The 16,774-nt window shown below is 39.2% G+C and overlaps 1 protein-coding gene across 1 annotated transcript in view; it reads left to right on the forward strand.

Moving 5' to 3' along the window:
• The window catches only part of SND1 (staphylococcal nuclease and tudor domain containing 1), a 440,010-nt gene that overhangs the window by 44,372 nt on the left and 378,864 nt on the right, over positions 1-16,774 (forward strand). Inside the window, exons 4-9 of the mRNA XM_003261285.3 lie at positions 2,370-2,448; positions 4,743-4,903; positions 6,016-6,107; positions 6,751-6,909; positions 8,429-8,535; positions 11,101-11,191. Coding sequence (XP_003261333.1) covers positions 2,370-2,448; positions 4,743-4,903; positions 6,016-6,107; positions 6,751-6,909; positions 8,429-8,535; positions 11,101-11,191 — 689 coding nt within the window. The remainder of the gene's footprint in view (positions 1-2,369; positions 2,449-4,742; positions 4,904-6,015; positions 6,108-6,750; positions 6,910-8,428; positions 8,536-11,100; positions 11,192-16,774) is intronic.

Here is a 16,774-nt window from a genome sequence, read left to right on the forward strand (position 1 = left end):
GAGGAAAAGAAGTGTATTATCTTCGAAATGCAATTGTTAAGGATTTCATTACCTAAAAAATTTCAATTCCATGACAGCTGATCAGTCTTCTGTTACCCCACAAGAGACCTTACGGAACCACAGATAATTGTGGGCACAGATATTTCTATATGTAGACCACCCCTAGGAGTTCATTTTAATACCCTTGGTCTTCAACCAAAATGGCCAAATTGTTTATTCTAAGAGAAGCTGATATTTTTAATTATCTGTAGAGTTGTTTTTTAAAAGTTTACTTTTTAAACTGACTCACATTACAAACTGGATGTAATTTAGTATGTTAACACATTAGTGTTTAGAATAAGAACTGGCACATAGTAGGTGATCAATAAATATGTACTTAAAGAATGGTTGGAATTACCTATATCTTTCCATTTTAAAGATAAAGAAGTGGTTTAATGTTTAATATTTTCACTAAGGTATTTTAACTAACTCTTAATGCCAATTCTATTATAATGAAAGAAAACAGTGGTTTAAATAATTAGCATTTGTATATTTATTTTATTGCTACCCACTATTTTTTATGATGGGAGAGAATGGTAAAATTTGAGACTTTGTGGTTAACCTAGAACTTATTAAAGAGATGATTAGTTTTCTGACTTTTGAAGACAATATAGCCACCCACCTGCTCTGAATACTGTCTCCAGATGTGACTTGGTCAAATTCAGAATTTGATAAGTAAGAAGCAAGAATAAGATCCTTGGCCTACAAATTCCTGTTTCACTTTCCTATCCACCACATTTCGTTGCCTCCATTGAGGGTTCACCCCAGGGGAAGATACCTTTCTCCTTTTTGTAGGCACATTCAGAACTCACTTTTTAGAAGTGGGCCATTTCAGCATGTTGTGTGCCAAGAAAATGTCTGGCTTATCGGGTGTGCTGTTGATCAGCCCATTTTATGGTCACTCACCTTGTTTGTACCTGAGCTTCATTCTTTCCACCCCCAGATCTCCTGGCACTTCACTGCTCAATTTTCCCTTAATCGTTGAGTCCTTCCTTTTGACTTTTCATTCTTTGGGATTCCTGTTGCTTGGAAGAACCAATGCAAAATTTACTAATGTGTCTTTGGCTGGCCTCAGCAGTAACCTCAATGGAAAGGGTCAGGTGATCCACACTCACTCTCGGAACCTGAACCTTCTTTGTATAAACTTCTCAGTTCAACTTTTCTTGGTAGGAAAAGAGGCTTAAGATTTGCCCCTGCAGAAATTTGGGCATGATAATGGCGAGGCAATTAGGTTGGGCATGGGGGGGCGGTTTATGTACCCGTTACTGCTTGCAGAAGTCGATGTGTAGTGTGCCAAATGTAAATCTTACAGAATTTTATTCTTTGCTGACATTACCTATCAGTTAGACTGCTGTGTTTCATGTTATCTTGGAGTTTGTTCTCTGCCATATTAAAGATTTTTATGTGGTTATTCCCTCAAAGATATCTTCCTTTATGGTTTTGGCCGACAAGCAGAGATTTAAGAGAAAACACTGAGCCTGAAAGCTTTTTCAATAGCCTCAAACTACAATTAATGTTTCAAGTGCCTGGGTAGAACCTAATCAGATTGGGTTTTATGTTTAACTTTATTTTTCTTGCTAGGTCTGATGGCTGCTTTGTGAGAGATGAGAAATCTAGCCAGTGTTCTCTCAGTATCTCTGTGAGAGCAAGAGAAAGTCTTTGTCAAATGGTGTAGCTTGTTTTGGTGTCCTCTTGGAGCAGAGAATAAGACATCCCTGAGAAGAGTTGGACTTTCTGGCATAACATGTGATAGGCAGCCCTAAATGAATCCGTCTCTCTGATCGTACATGGTGAAGGGACTAACTTTTTCTAATTCTTGCCATGCGCTTGGCACTGTGCTTGGTGATTTACACACATTACTATTTAATTCTCACAAGAACCCATCAAGGCAAGCGCCCTCCCCACTTTAGAGATGAGTAAATTAAGATGCTGGGAGAGCTTGTCGAAGCTATTAAGCAGCCGGATTTGTGTTCAGCTCCAGGCTTCTATTCCTCCAGTCACCACTTTATACTCTCTTGAGCTGCCAGCTGCATGTGTCTTGCTTTCTTGTCCGTCTCCCATGGTTCCTGAGATGCCTTTGGCCTGGAAGATACACTAGAAAATTAAAAACAAAGTCCTGAGAAGATTGATAGACCTTTGGGTCCTAGAGACTAGATATTATGGGAAAAGAGGTTTTCTGAAAAACCCAATGCTACATTGCTGCCGTGTCCATTTCTCTGGCAGCATTATTCTCCTTGAGGAGCTAAGTGTGAAAGTGGTCCCATTTGGGCTCTGTTCCTGTTGGAGGCAGGTTTGAATCTTGTTTCTAAATCCCCCCTTTTCCTCCTCAGATACCAATGGGGAAAACATTGCAGAATCACTGGTTGCAGAAGGCTTAGCCACCCGGAGAGAAGGCATGAGAGCTAATAAGTAAGTATTCATTACTCCGCTGTCTCTCTGACTTCCTTGAGACATCAAGGGAGGTTGGGTAGTCAGCTGTAAATTGGCTTTGCTGCATTTTTTCATTCTTGCCCCCAGACATGGGTAACTGCAGGGGCTTTCACAGCTTCGAGGACATTCTTGCCCAGGTATGGATTATTCTGAGCTAGGAAGTCACTCAGCATTCATTAATGGTATTTGAGGTATATGACTCTTTTAAACACAGGCTTTGAGACTAGGCAATTCTATTCTTCATATTCATAAGAGTCAGCAAGTCTTAGACTGTAGATATTTAGTTCCAGAGTATTTATCTATCTCTCTAGCCAGTCCCAAATATTTATTGAGCATTTACTATGTGCCAGGCAGTTTTCTAGGCACTGAGAATATAGTGTGAATAGACTTAGCTTTTGCTGACATTTTAATGGGGAGACAGGCAGTCTCCTCATTACAATCAGTGCAAGGAATAAGTACAGTCAAAATTAAGGGGGCGAATAAATAGAATACAAAGCAAAATCTGTTGTTTAGAATCTGGAGAAACTGACAAGGCCTCACTTGTTCTGTTTTGAGAGTCAGGAAAAATTTATATCTCTTCAAAGTCTTTCAAGTCTGTGTTGTTTATGTCTCTGTAGTTGCTTAATAGGTAAAATGTATTTGTTTAGCCAATGGCAATGTGAACCTGTTAGAAAGGGGTTGTGTGTATATCAGGTTTATAGTATGTATATCATGTTCAAGTTCACTAGTGTTGGCTGTCAGTAGGATGGATTGAAGCTGGCTTTCATTAACACTTTAGTCTCTGAAAAGTGCTGCATCTGTAATTTGGAGGCTGTAATAATGCTGTTTTATATCATTAAGTCCCTGCTATCTTATACGACTGTCATAGCTATAGGAAAGGCTTTAGAGAAACATTCGCATGAGGTATACCAATGATGAGGATGAGCAAAGGCAAAAATGTGCCTTTTGCATTCTTTCTGCCTTCACAGACATAGGGGCCAGGTCTTTTACCATAGACTTCTGTGGTCCTTTCTGACTGCGAGGAGACATTTGCTGGACTCTATAATTGGGATGTGCCAGTGGGAATTTGTTGAATTAAGATACTTGTTTTGGTGGTGTGTTTGGACGTATGCCAAATTTGTATCTTAAGGACAGTTACTGGCTTGATTACCATTTCAGTATTTTTTGGGAATTCAGTTTGCAATTGGAATGAATAATAAAAAAATCTCACGGCAGGATTGGACCATCTCAACAAATAAATCTCCCCTGGAGTACCAGTCCTTTTTCCTCTAAAATCGTTTTGACTTCAAGTCAAAACAATTTTGTGTTTTGTTCAATCTCTTACACTATTTTGTGTTTGGTTCAATCTCTTACACAATTTTGTGTTTGGTTCAATCTCTTACACTACATTTCTTCATCTAATTTTGACTGTGAATTTGGATCCCTGAGGGTGTGGTTGCCTTTTGGGGTAGGGAAGGGAAGAGAGGTGAAGACTTCTGGCTTGAGAAATTGGTAGGTCATCCTTGCTTAGGAATCCCTCCTGCTGAAGATGAGAAGAGATTCAGTTTATGCATACAGCCGTTGATGGCACCGGGTGTCTGAGATTATGCAAAAGCCATGCAGTTCCATGCTGCCTTTAGCTCAGATATAACAGAGAAAGAGGAGCCATTTCTAGCCTTTTTAAAAAAAACTTGATTTGTCTACTGATATTTTGGCTGCTCTAGTACATAGTTTGGTTTCTTGCCTGATGAAGGAGGAGGCTTCCATTTTCAAGCTGCTTTTGTCTAGCTTGCCTTATTGAATGTGTAAATAGTTTGGGGGTAACATTATCTGTGATAGCAGTGTTCATTCCACATTCCTCAGCCTTGTTCTGTAAACTGAGAGAGAGAAAGAGTGGTTCTTAGTCGGCTTCTCTGCACTGCTGAGCTGTGCCTGGGATTCTAGTTCCTGAATCTGGGATGGTTAAATGAGGCTCTACCCCCTGGAGCAACTCTGAGCCACTAACTTGTTCTCTTCTAATTGGTGATGGTGGCAGTACTGAGATGTGTGTTCTTTATATTGTCTCATTAAATACTCTTACTGTTTAACCTTTTGTTTGAAAGGACAAGTCTGGAATCTAGAAATTGCAGTCATGGTGATTTTCTGGTTATAGGCTTGGGTCTTAAGCCATAGATCTGAAACAGACCTTTGTTGTTTTCAAGGAGTGAAGATGCTGAAGAAAACCTATGTCAGAGAGCCTCGTATTTCTGTTTGTGAACTCACTAACCACTCTTGTTTATTTTTTTATGTCCCAGTCCTGAGCAGAACCGGCTTTCAGAATGTGAAGAACAAGCAAAGGCAGCCAAGAAAGGGATGTGGAGTGAGGGGAACGGTTCACATACTATCCGGGATCTCAAGTATACCATTGAAAACCCAAGGCACTTTGTGGACTCACACCACCAGAAGCCTGTTAATGGTGAGGCTGGCGGGAACAGACAGATATGACTCAGGGTGATTTCTTTCTGTTTGCACTCTTTGCTTCTTGAGGTTTGTAAAATCTAGTAAGCCTTTCTTATACTTATTTAGTATCCATGGGAAATCCTTAAGGTTAAAACAGCACCTTAGTATTTCAGAAGGGAATTTGGATTCAGTTCATGTAGGTCACATCAGATACATTCTGCAGAGGCTAGTCCTGTGCTGTTGCAGGGTAGTAAATTGCTGGTATTTTGCACGTTGATTGTGTTCTATTCTCTAAAAGAAGGCTACTTAAATACCAACCCTGAAACTTAGAGGTAGCAAAATGTATTCTGTATACATCTAAACAGATACAGTCATGCTTCATTGGGGATTGGTTCCAGGACCCTACCCCGCTCTTCCTCCCGGGAATACCAGAATCAAAGATGCTTAAGTCCTTTATATAAAATGGTGCAGTATTTGCCTATAACCCACTCACATTCTCCCATATACTTTAAATCATCGCTAGATTACTTGCAATACCTATTAGAGCGCCTACACACCACTTCATTTGTGTGGACTCAACATAATACTTGGTGTGTGGCAAATTCATGTTTTGCTTTTAGGAACTTTGTGGAATTTTTTCTTTTTTCTGAATATTTTTGACCAGTGGTTGGTTGACTCCATGAATGTGGAACCCATGGATATAGAGGGCTGACTGTATGTGTATTTATATGCTGTATAGTTTTTGGCCTGGTTTTGAGACCTTGCTAACTGCAGACTCAGTAAAATAAGATTTTTACCAATCTTAAGTTACTAATTATTTTTTGTTGGGCATCTGGTACTCAGGTGAGCATCCTAGCTTATGGATAACAAACCTTCAGTGTGAGCCACGAGGTCCCAGAAGGTTCAGAAGACAGAGAAGCAGGTCTAATCTGCATTCTCCAGGAATCGTTTGTGCAAGAGTCTTTTATGTAAACTCTCATGATCTGCAAGTGCATCCTTACTTTTCAGAGGGAGGCTTTCTTAGGGTTTTTGGGGAGAGGAAACTGTGTTAAGTGCAGTTTGATTGGGCAGTGTTCAACCTTGTTAGGATGTTTGCTAAGGACTTAAGCTGTTTATTCTGTCACGCAGCTATCATCGAGCATGTGCGGGACGGCAGTGTGGTCAGGGCCCTGCTCCTCCCAGATTACTACCTGGTTACAGTCATGCTGTCAGGCATCAAGGTCAGACCATACTCTTGGCTACGTGGTGGGTTTAGAGTTTGTGGATGTTCAGTGATGGATTCTTCTACTTGGGGACTTTGGATCTGCTGTTTCTTCCTAATGTGGGCCATTAACATTGACTTTATACTTGTTTTAGTTTAAACTTTGTAGTGCAACAGTTCTAATTTGATCAAATAACTTTATTTCTTTATTTTTTAAAGTATTCTGGGTCTGGAATGGGCTGTGCTTAGGGTTGTTAAGTACGTAAACCTAGGGAAATGGAACAATGAGAGGCTATGAAGTTTGCTGAATATGGCTTGCATTAAGCATTAATGTAAAATATTCATTTTGGTTTTTAAAAAATCAGAGATTAAAAGCTGAGCACTGGCAAGTCTTTTTCTGGTAAGGGGCCACTTTTTACTGTAATTAAAATTATTGTCCTCACGATAATGTGAGTTTTATTGTCTACCTTTGCCAGGAAGTCTGAGATGATGATATTTCCAGTCCCTTTTTACCAGTGTGTTTTAAATTAGAAGGGCTGATTTAAGACCTTCCCGAGTTTAGCTTCGTGGCATGTGTGTTTTTTGGAAGGCTTAGTGTGGGGTGAGAGTGCCTAGCACTCACATTTAGGCTGCATTACTCACCTACCTTGCCTTTGCTTTAGTGCCCAACTTTTCGACGGGAAGCAGATGGCAGTGAAACTCCAGAGCCTTTTGCTGCAGAAGCCAAATTTTTCACCGAGTCGCGACTGCTTCAGAGAGATGTTCAGATCATTCTGGAGAGCTGCCACAACCAGAACATTCTGGGTACCATCCTTCATCCAGTGAGTGTGTCTGTGCAGACTGGGTGGTGATGGGCTAGGGATACGTTTGAGGTTTGAAGAACAGGAGTTTGCTTCTCTTTCTCTGTATTTAACATCCATTAAAATATTGGCCGGTTGCAGTGGCTCACGCCTGTAATCCCAGCACTTTGGGAGGCCAGGGCGGGTGGATCATGAGGTCAGGAGATCGAGACCATCCTGGCCAACATGGTGAAACCCTGTTTCTACTAAAAATACAAAAATTAGCCTGTTGTGGTGGCGTGCGCCTATAGTCCCAGCTACTCAGGAGGCTGAGGCTGGAGAATCGCTTGAACCCGGGAGGCGGAGGTTGCAGTGAGCCAAGATTGCACCACTGCACTCCAGCCTGGGCGACAGAGCAAGACTCTGTCTCAAAAAAAAAAATTATGGCAGGATTATTATTAATATCTGCTGATTTTTGAGGCATTTTCTAGGGAATTATCATTTGTCTTAAGGAATTGGACAATTTTCTCACCTTTAGGAAATTAATCTCGAGTGTTACTGGGTTCATAAGAAGAAGAGAAACTTGATCACATATTTATCTAACTGTTTGGTCCTAGGGGTTGCTACATTCATTAGAAGTAGAACTGAAATTTGTAGAATAGGGTTGATGAGGTCTAGAAGTCAGCTAGCTGAAGTATTGATAGATCAATGATGAGGAAACTGAGGTATGGAAAAATTATGTTTTGTATTCCAGGCTTTATCCAGCTACCTCCTAACTCTGCTTTTAGCAGGGAGTAGGTTCTTTATGTTCTTATAGTTCCGATTGTTGGATGTTTTACCTTATTGTGCACTTTGATAGTTAGGTTATTCTTAGACGTAAGATGGCCTTCTTTTTAACACCTAAAATTGAATGGATTTTCATTATTTTAACCTGTGTCCAATACAGAGCTAAGCTACTTACTCTTTGTCTAGATAATTCTTCCATGATGGCAGTTGTGGAAGGTTGAAAGGCTTGGTTTGGGGTGTGCCAAGGTCATGTCTGTTTCTTCTGGAGTGCTGTCTGGCTGTGCCCTGCCAGATGGCTCTGTGTTACAGTAGAGTGTGAATTTTAATTCACTGGGCAAAATGTAGCTTCCGTTATTCCCTGCTCAGCCTGTTCTTCAGCTCTTAAGAAAGGGGGAGGAAGTGCTGATCTTAAGGGAGGGAAGAATAAGGTGTAATCTCTATTAAAGATTAACATCCTCCTCTGCCCACAAGAAGAGCTATTGAAATGTCAATTCCATTCAAAGCCATTCAAAGCATTTATCCTACTCCTATTAAGTAAGTTATTATGGTGGATATTGTGGGGATACCAAGCCAAGGCTATTGAAAGGAGTCTCAGAGTGGCATCTCTCCCATCTTAGGAGTGGTTTCGTAGTGAGAGAAGCTGCTCTACTGTAAACAAACAAACAAACTGCAGACTAGTTTGTGACTGTGTTAATTGTGTCAGAAGTCTAGAGAAATGGTTTCTTTTGCAACAGAGTCTAATCTATGCCTGCCTCTCATGTACCTTGTTTTTCAGAACGGCAACATCACAGAGCTCCTCCTGAAGGAAGGTTTCGCACGCTGTGTGGACTGGTCGATTGCAGTTTACACCCGGGGCGCAGAAAAGCTGAGGGCAGCTGAGAGGTAAGGTCTGTCCGAGAGGCCTTCCAGCTGTGGATCTTGTTAAGGATCTTTAGAGAAAGAAATCTGGTGATTTGCTCACACCTCTGTGTGTCAGTGTTCATTTTACTTCAGTAAAGGAGTAGGGCAGTTCCTTATAGAGCAGTGACTTAAATATTGGTCTTCAGGTTCAGTCTAATTGAATGCTGGATGGTAAGGACTTAGAGTTTTCACTTAGACATTATTCTTCACTTGATTTGCTTTTTTAATGTTTTCAGGTCATTTTTTTCCCAAGCCCCTTGCTTAAGTTCTGGGTTTTAGATATTTGGAATGTAATAAACTTGAAGCTTATTTGAGGAAGATGAAATTGCTTATTAGCTGCTCCCAAACAGACAGACAAGAGCAAGGATCTGATGGAAAGACAGAGCCTGTGGATTTTAAACCAGGACCATTCAATATTGTTGTGAGGCCTGTTCCCTAGCTTATTTAAAAGTGTGTTTCAGTTATAAATGCTAATATAACTCTAAGATGTTATTGTGTGTTTTTGACTTGTTGGCTATTGTTAAAGCAGATATAGGAATAACTTGTTTCTAGAAAACTGCATGTAGAAATTCCAAATATTAGTCACCATTTCAACTGTCAGGGTCAAGATGTAGATGTAGATGTAGATGTAGGTGAACTTTCTCCATTTGATGGGTAGATGGAAGAAAATAAAGCAGGTAGCAACAGTAGATGAATGGAAATGATGCTCAGGAAAGTCTGAATCACCACCTTGCATGATACGTTTAAGCAAAGACAGCACACAACTGATGACAGTAATCCACTCTCAAGGCTTGCTGTATGACTTGTTTCAGAATCTTAAAGTTATAATGGTCTTGATAACTACATTTTTGTGACTGAGATATACAGCTAAGAGATGTGCAATGACATGAATGAATAACTAGTATTTGTTCCATTTCTTAGGTCTTTTTCATCCTTGAGTACCTATAAGCAGAAGTATTTGCAGGTTTTTATAAAAGTAGATATTAATCTAGGCCATTTGATATGGCACATCTGACATGTGTATTGTCTGATGGAAAAGAACAGTGATTACTTAGAATTTTTTTTATGTTGTTCTACAATTAAGTTAGAAAGATATAATAACCGTATCAAGTACAGTGTTTCAGATACTTCTGATTATTCTACAATGCTCAATTTCTTTTGGTTCAGAGAATCCTGTTATGTTCATTAGTATTCTAAATTAATTTGATTTTTTTTTTTGCATTCTTTAATTTCTTGCCCCCTCCCCCCCCTTTTTTGAGACGGAGTCTTGCTCTGTCGCCAGGCTGGAGTGCAGTGGCACGATCTCCACTTACTGCAGTGGCACGATCTCCACTTACTCCCTGTTTCAAGCGATTCCCCTGCCTCAGCCTCCCCAGTAGCTGGGACTACAGGCGCACGCCACCACACCTGGCTAATTTTTTTTTTTATTTTAGTGGAGACTGGGTTTCACCATGTTGGCCAGGATGGTCTCGATCTCCTGGCCTTGTGATCCGCCCGCCTTGGCCTCCCAAAGTGCTGGGATTACAGGTGTGAGCCACTGCGCCTGGCCCAGTATCTTGCCTTACTTTGAAGAAAGTGAATGCAATGAAAATAATATCTACATATTATATGACATCAGTAGAAGATTTTATGGATTTTTGGGGGGAGTGCTCATCATTAAAAAACAAGCTTAGACCAGAGAATGCAAATCCTATTTTGATAATATGTGATTACTTGTCTGCTGTTTTGCATGCTGTATTTGAGCTACTTGAATTGTAGGTAAAATTGCATCCTCTGTATTGAATTACTTCTTGTATTTTACAACTACTACATCCTGCTTTGTGTTTTTCTCATTTTAGTGCTTCTCTAAAACAAAAGATTGGAATACTGTTTTCAGAAATAATAGTTCCTTTTCACTGCACATGTATCCACTTATTTGTAAGTGGTTTAAGACAGCTGTTCATTGATTTTTTTTAATCTTTGCACATATTCCATTTTCCTACTCATAGTCTGGCTCAGAAAATATCTACTGGGCATAATACTTCAAAATAAATTTCTGGCTACATAGCTTTTTTTTTTTTAACTCTTGTCAGTGAACTTATAAGGATTTTGTTCATTTTCTAATTATTCTATAGATACACTGTCATGACAGTTCTTATATATAGGATTTGGTAGCTGGTAACCTTTTTATAATTCAGATAGAAATTGAGCAGGTCTGTGCTTTTTAAGAAAGATGTTTGTTTAGATGTGTGGGTTCTTCTCATTTTTTGTAGTAGTCACCCAGGAGATATTGGATAAACCAGAGTTAATAATGAAGGTGGACTTGAACCAACTAGGCTCAAAAAATTGTATGCCTGGACCATAGTCTCCCAGCTGTGGGCTTACAGTATACATATGTATCTTGCATGTTTTCATTTACTCTCGCTCTTTGTTCTGGTTTGACTGGTAGTCTTCCTTCTGGATACATCTACAGGGTAGAGTAGGATGCTGCACCAACTGTGCTCCCATGGTAGTGGTGGATTCCATTTGCTGAGTCTGAATGATCTTGCATCCTTGCTTTGTTGTCAGGTTTGCCAAAGAGCGCAGGCTGAGAATATGGAGAGACTATGTGGCTCCCACTGCTAATTTGGACCAAAAGGACAAGCAGTTTGTTGCCAAGGTGAGTCATTCTCAGCATCTTGATATGCATAGTGGACATTGCCAGGCGAGTAATAATACAAGGATTTGAACAATTAGAAATGCTGAAGCTCTTGAAAATATCACGGCAAGCCAGTAGGAGTGTGTGTGTGTGTGTGTGTGTGTGTGTGTGTGTGTGTGTGTTTATTGTAGGGGGCTTAGAAACCATTAGACTATTTAAATTTCTTTGTAAATTAGCTAACTTCAAACTAGCTTGAAATATCTCTCATATTTTAGGACTTCTTTTTTATCTGCCTAGCAAATAGCATTGTCTTAAGATTTCCTATGTCCAAGTATAGATGGTCCCTGACTTATACTGGGTCGACTTAAGATATTTTGACTATACAATGGTGTGAAAGCAATAGATTCAGTAGGAACCATATTTGGAGTATCCATACAGCCATTTTGTTTATCACTTTTGGTCTAGTATTCAGTAAATTAATTAAATGAGATATTCAATACTTTATTATAAAATAGGCTTTGTGTTAGATTATTTTGCCCAATTGTAGACTTATGTAAGTGTTCCAAATGTGTTTAAGGTAGGTTAGGCCAAGCTATGATGTTTGGTAGGAAGTATTAAGTGCCCTTCCTCCCTCCCTCCCTTCCTCCCTTCCTCCCTTCCTTCCTGGCTGAAGAGAGATAAATGCATTTTCAACTTAGAGTATTTTCAGCTTATGATGGGTTTATCAGGAGTTAACCCTGTTGCAAATCAAGGAGCGTCTATAGATATCTGACCTCAAGTTTCTCTTCTTTCTGTTTTGGAGGTCTTGGTTTTTTTTTTTTCCCCGCCCCAAGAGTTCTCCATTGATGTGTCTCGGGATAGACTGCTTTGAAGGAAACTAGAGCTATTATCCTTGGTGGTATCAGCAGTGCTGTAAAAGTGTTTTTTCTTAGTTGCGTGGTTTTGTAACTTGAGTAGCAGACCTGTTCTCTGTGTCTTCCCAAAATGCTGTAATGTTTTCCAGCCTGTTTTTACTTTTGCCAAGAGATGCTAGAAGTTTTGTTTTTATGGGCTAAAAGTGGTTAAGTGCCAAATTCTTGGACTGAGAGGTTCTGTCAACTAACCGTGAGTTTAGGATGGAAAGCCACTAGGTGGCACTGTGAGCCTGAGAGATCCTGTCTTTTAGCAACCTCTGAGGAACTGGCTAAATTTCTTCACTCTCTTTTTTATGATGCCCAAAGTAATAGGTCACAGAGTGGTCTAGTGGCCTCTTTCCCTCTTTTTGTAGGTGATGTCCAGGCAGCTGTGAGGTTAGCCATAATCATTCCTTTTGGTAGGCATGAGTGGGAGTTGCCCCTGGTGGGATATCCTGGCATCCTCCAGGTCTTGATGCAGACCCAGAATGTCCCTTCTGTGTGAGGCGTGTACCTGTGTGGACACTTGGACATGGCTTGCTCTGCCTACTTGGAACTCACTCAGTTGTGCTTATGCTTCCCATAGTTAGCATAGCTGTGTTAACATAGCTACAGAATGAAAGGATGATTTTTCACCCAAAAAGGGAGGCAGGCCTTCAATTTTTCGCCATCTTCACTTTGAGAGTCTGTGACATTAGTGATGTAGATGAGGCATATGAGGATCTTAATACCCTGTCGTGTTCCTACCAGCCTGTCCTCAATTAAAACTGAGTGTGTAGAAAAACCTAGAATATTTTGAAGCGTTTTGGGCCTTGGCTGGTTGGGGAGTTAACTAAAGCACTGCATAAGAACAAAATTCAAAGGATTTAGATTATTGAGCTTTGCATTTATCTTAAATATGACTTTATTGGTAATTAGAAAAGGGAGACCTACCTGTAGGAGAATTTTTTCCATTTTTAAAAATCTAGGATCCTAGGATATGTTTTTTCTTTAAAAGAGAGTGAGGCTTTTATCATGACAATGAAGTTTTATTCATTACAGTGCCAAAGTAGAGGAGATTGCCCCTAGGAATCATCTGATGGAGGATTATGAGGAATAACCAATCTTCTGTAGAAATTGAAACATAAATTGAGGCTATTTGGGTATATGTCCACTTAGAGGGTAGAGAGAAATAGGAAAAGAGTTTTTAAAACTTGACTTTTAAAAATTCTTTAGCATTCGTTTTACTTTTAAAACAGGAAAAAAACATAAAGAAGATAAGCATAAATACCCATACTACATGAAACACTATGACTTGGCCTTGTTTTTTAATTTTTTTTTTTTTTTTTTTTTAACAAAGTTGATCATAGTGTCTGTCTCAAGGTTGGCAAGCTATGGCCCATGGGCTGAATTTGGCTGGGCACTTGTTTTTGCATGATATGTGGATTTTACATTGAAAAAAATGGATTTTGCATTAATAAAAAATATATCGTGGCATGTGAAAATTATGTGAAATTAAATGTCAGTATCATAAATAAATTGGAACAAAACTATATGTGTTCGCTTGTGTATTGTCTGTGTCTGTTCTTGTGCTATAATGGCAGAGGTGAGTAGTTGTGATAGAAACCGTGTGGCCTGCAAAGCCTAAAATATTTGTTATCTGGCTTTTTACTTAATAGTTTGGTGATCTCTGATCTATACCAGTCCTACTCAAAATGCCTTGATAAAGTGACATAAGGAGCTTGGGCCAGAATGTAAATCAAGGCATTGCTTCCTTCATCAAGAAAAGCTTACTACAAAAAAAAAAAAAAAGTCAGCAATGTTCTTCGTGATGTAGTTGATTAATGTTCTAGTACAAGTTCCTTATCTTACTGCAGACTGGCAGCCACTTTGAATAGCACTGATCTGTACTCTTTTGTGTGTAATTTTTAAGTTTGCACATTTTTATTTCACTCTTCCTTGAGGCAGTCACTTTCAACTCTTGGCTAATTCATCTCTGAATAAAACATTTACATGGCTATTTCTTAATTTTTCAGCTTTAGGTACAACTCCTTCCCTTCATACCATGGAAGAGGAGGACTTAGTTTTTTCACATAAGCACACATACTCATGTGGGCGCACAGTGCTCTTACCCAGTTCTTCCAATATGATTATGTCGTAAGTTAGTTAATATTCAGTATTTTTTTAAATGATAATCACCACTGTGCTATATAGCATATTATGGCTACTTTTAGTTTCCTGCACAATTTTTTTGTTTTCCCTGGAGTTAATAATTTTTAAAATTTACATTTTTTTACATACTTATTTTAATTCAGCCTCCAAACTCTGTCTAAATCTCCTCTCAAGAGGAGATTCATTCAGTCTGCTAACAGTATCTTGGAGCTTTGCAACCTGCATCAGTCTGGACTGGTTTCTCTTTTTGCCTGTTTTAGAGCTGTCATCTTTGGATTTCTTCACCATTGTCCTGAGGGATTTCTTTGTCTTACTCTTGGATTGGAGCTAGGATTGCTGGATCTCACAGCTTCCTCTTTATAATTTGCTGCTTTGTTTTAGTGACCTACATTCTCTAACTTCATGGCAAAGAATGCTTGGGAGGTAAATTTTCTGAGAACTTTCGTGTCCATTCTCTATGTACACTTGATAGTTTAGCTGGATATAGAATTGTATTTTAGAAGTCATTTTCCATTAGAATTGTATCTATCAGTATCACTCCACTGTCAGTAGTTATCAGAAACTTTTTTGATTTCTTGTTTTTTTATGGATCTGAAACCATTCTGATTTTTCATCCTTATATATTTTTTCTTTCTGAAAGGTTTTAGCAAATTCTTTTTGATCCTAGTGTTCCAACATTTCATAGTGATGCACTTTGTTTATCTATATTTGAGCATATTATGCCTCAATGTTTAGTTGTTTTCTTCTGAGACTTTTTCTCCCAACTCTTTTGTTGGTTTCCATCTAGAATCTTTGTTCTCTTTTTTGTAGAACTCCTATTATTTGGTTGTTGGATTTTGCAGGCTCATCTTCCAGTTTTTTTCTCCTATTTTCTATCTCATCTTCTATTCTTTTTAGATTTCTTTATAGTTATCTTTCAGTAGTTTTATTGACATGATACTGTTTTATTTTTTATTGTATTTTATTTTTTTGAGATGGAGTTTTGCTCTTGTTGCCCAGGCTGGAGGGCAATGGCGTGATCTCGGCTCACCGCAACCTCCACCTCCTAGGTTCAAGCAATTCTCTTGCCTCAGCCTTCCCAAGTAGCTGGGATTATAGGCATGCACCACCAAGCCAGGCTAATTTTGTATTTTTTTTTTTTTAGTAGAGAGGGGGTTTCTCCGTGTGGGTCAGGCTGATCTGGAACTCCCAACCTCAGGTGATCCACCCACCTCGGCCTCCCAAAGTACTGGGATTACAGGCGTGAGCCACTGGGCCCGGCCTGATACTGTTTTATTTTTTAAGAGCTTTTTTTGTTCTCTGCATGTTTCTCTTTTACTATTTTAAAAAATAAAGTTTAATACTGACTTCAGAGATAAAAATCATCTCTTAGCTTTCTGCGAAATTGATTTTTTTTTTTAGTTTCATTTTTACTGCACACTCACTGTGTTCTTCAAGCCTCTCCTCTCCCCTCCTTGGGTTATTTTGGTCCCTTATTTTTCATATTAGAGGCTTTCTTCAGATGTTTGCTGAGTCTTGGTTTTCTGTCTTATTTGAGAATGAGGTATTAAAACACTGAGTTTAGAAGCAGTGACCCTAGTGTGGGATTTAGGGTATACATATTTGCTTGTTTGTTTTTGAGACAGGGTCTTGCTCTGTCACCCAGGCTGGAGTGCAGTGGTAGCATCACAGCTCACTGCAGCTTCAACTTCATGGGCTTAAGTGATCCTCCTGCCTCAGCCTCCCAAATAGCTGGGACTACAGGTGCACGCTAACACACCTGGCTAATTTTTAAATTTTTTGTAGAGACAGGGTCTCCCTATGTTGCCCAGGCTGGTCTTGAACTCCTGGGCTCAAGTGATCCTCCCACCTTGGCCTCCCAAAGTGAAGGGATTACAGGTGTGAGCCACCATGCCTGGCCAGAGTATACATCTTGAAATCCATCTGCTTCTTACAAAGATTTGAAACCATTCATCGTTTTTGGTCTCATTTTCATTCCCAATTGAGATGCTTGATTTGACAGTTTCTGAGTCTTGGCAGATTAGGGAGAGTGGGACTGCGGTATAAATCAGATTGGCTATTGTGTTTTCTCGCCACTGTCTCAGGATTTAGCTTTTGTGAGTCAGTGGAGTAAGTTACTACTCATCCATCTGCTTTCTAGCTTCCAGAGTTTTGTTGCAGTGTTCTCTCTATCTTCTTCCTTTTGGGCTTATGTATAGATAGGTTTTACAGATCCCTTTTATCTAGAGGTGTTTAGAGAGGGACCCAAAATAAAGAGCTTACTTCTTTAATTGATGTGTAGTATTTCATTGTAGGCTGCAACATAATATTTTTGACCAGTCTCTAATAGGTTTATATTCATGTAGTTTAGAATTTTTTTCATTATTTAGAAAGTGGAATAAATCTCCCAGTAATCGGCAGTTATTTCCTTAGAAATGATTTGGCTCACATTTGCCAAAAATGTCTTTAGAAATGTTAACCAGTATATACCACTAAGTGTGTTCATTTTCTAATATGTTGTAAAACAGGGATTGGACAGCTTTTTCTTAAAGGACCACATTGTAAATATTTTAGGCTTGGT

Source organism: Nomascus leucogenys, chromosome 13 (genome assembly GCF_006542625.1).
Source record: "Nomascus leucogenys isolate Asia chromosome 13, Asia_NLE_v1, whole genome shotgun sequence".
NCBI lineage: Eukaryota > Metazoa > Chordata > Mammalia > Primates > Hylobatidae > Nomascus > Nomascus leucogenys.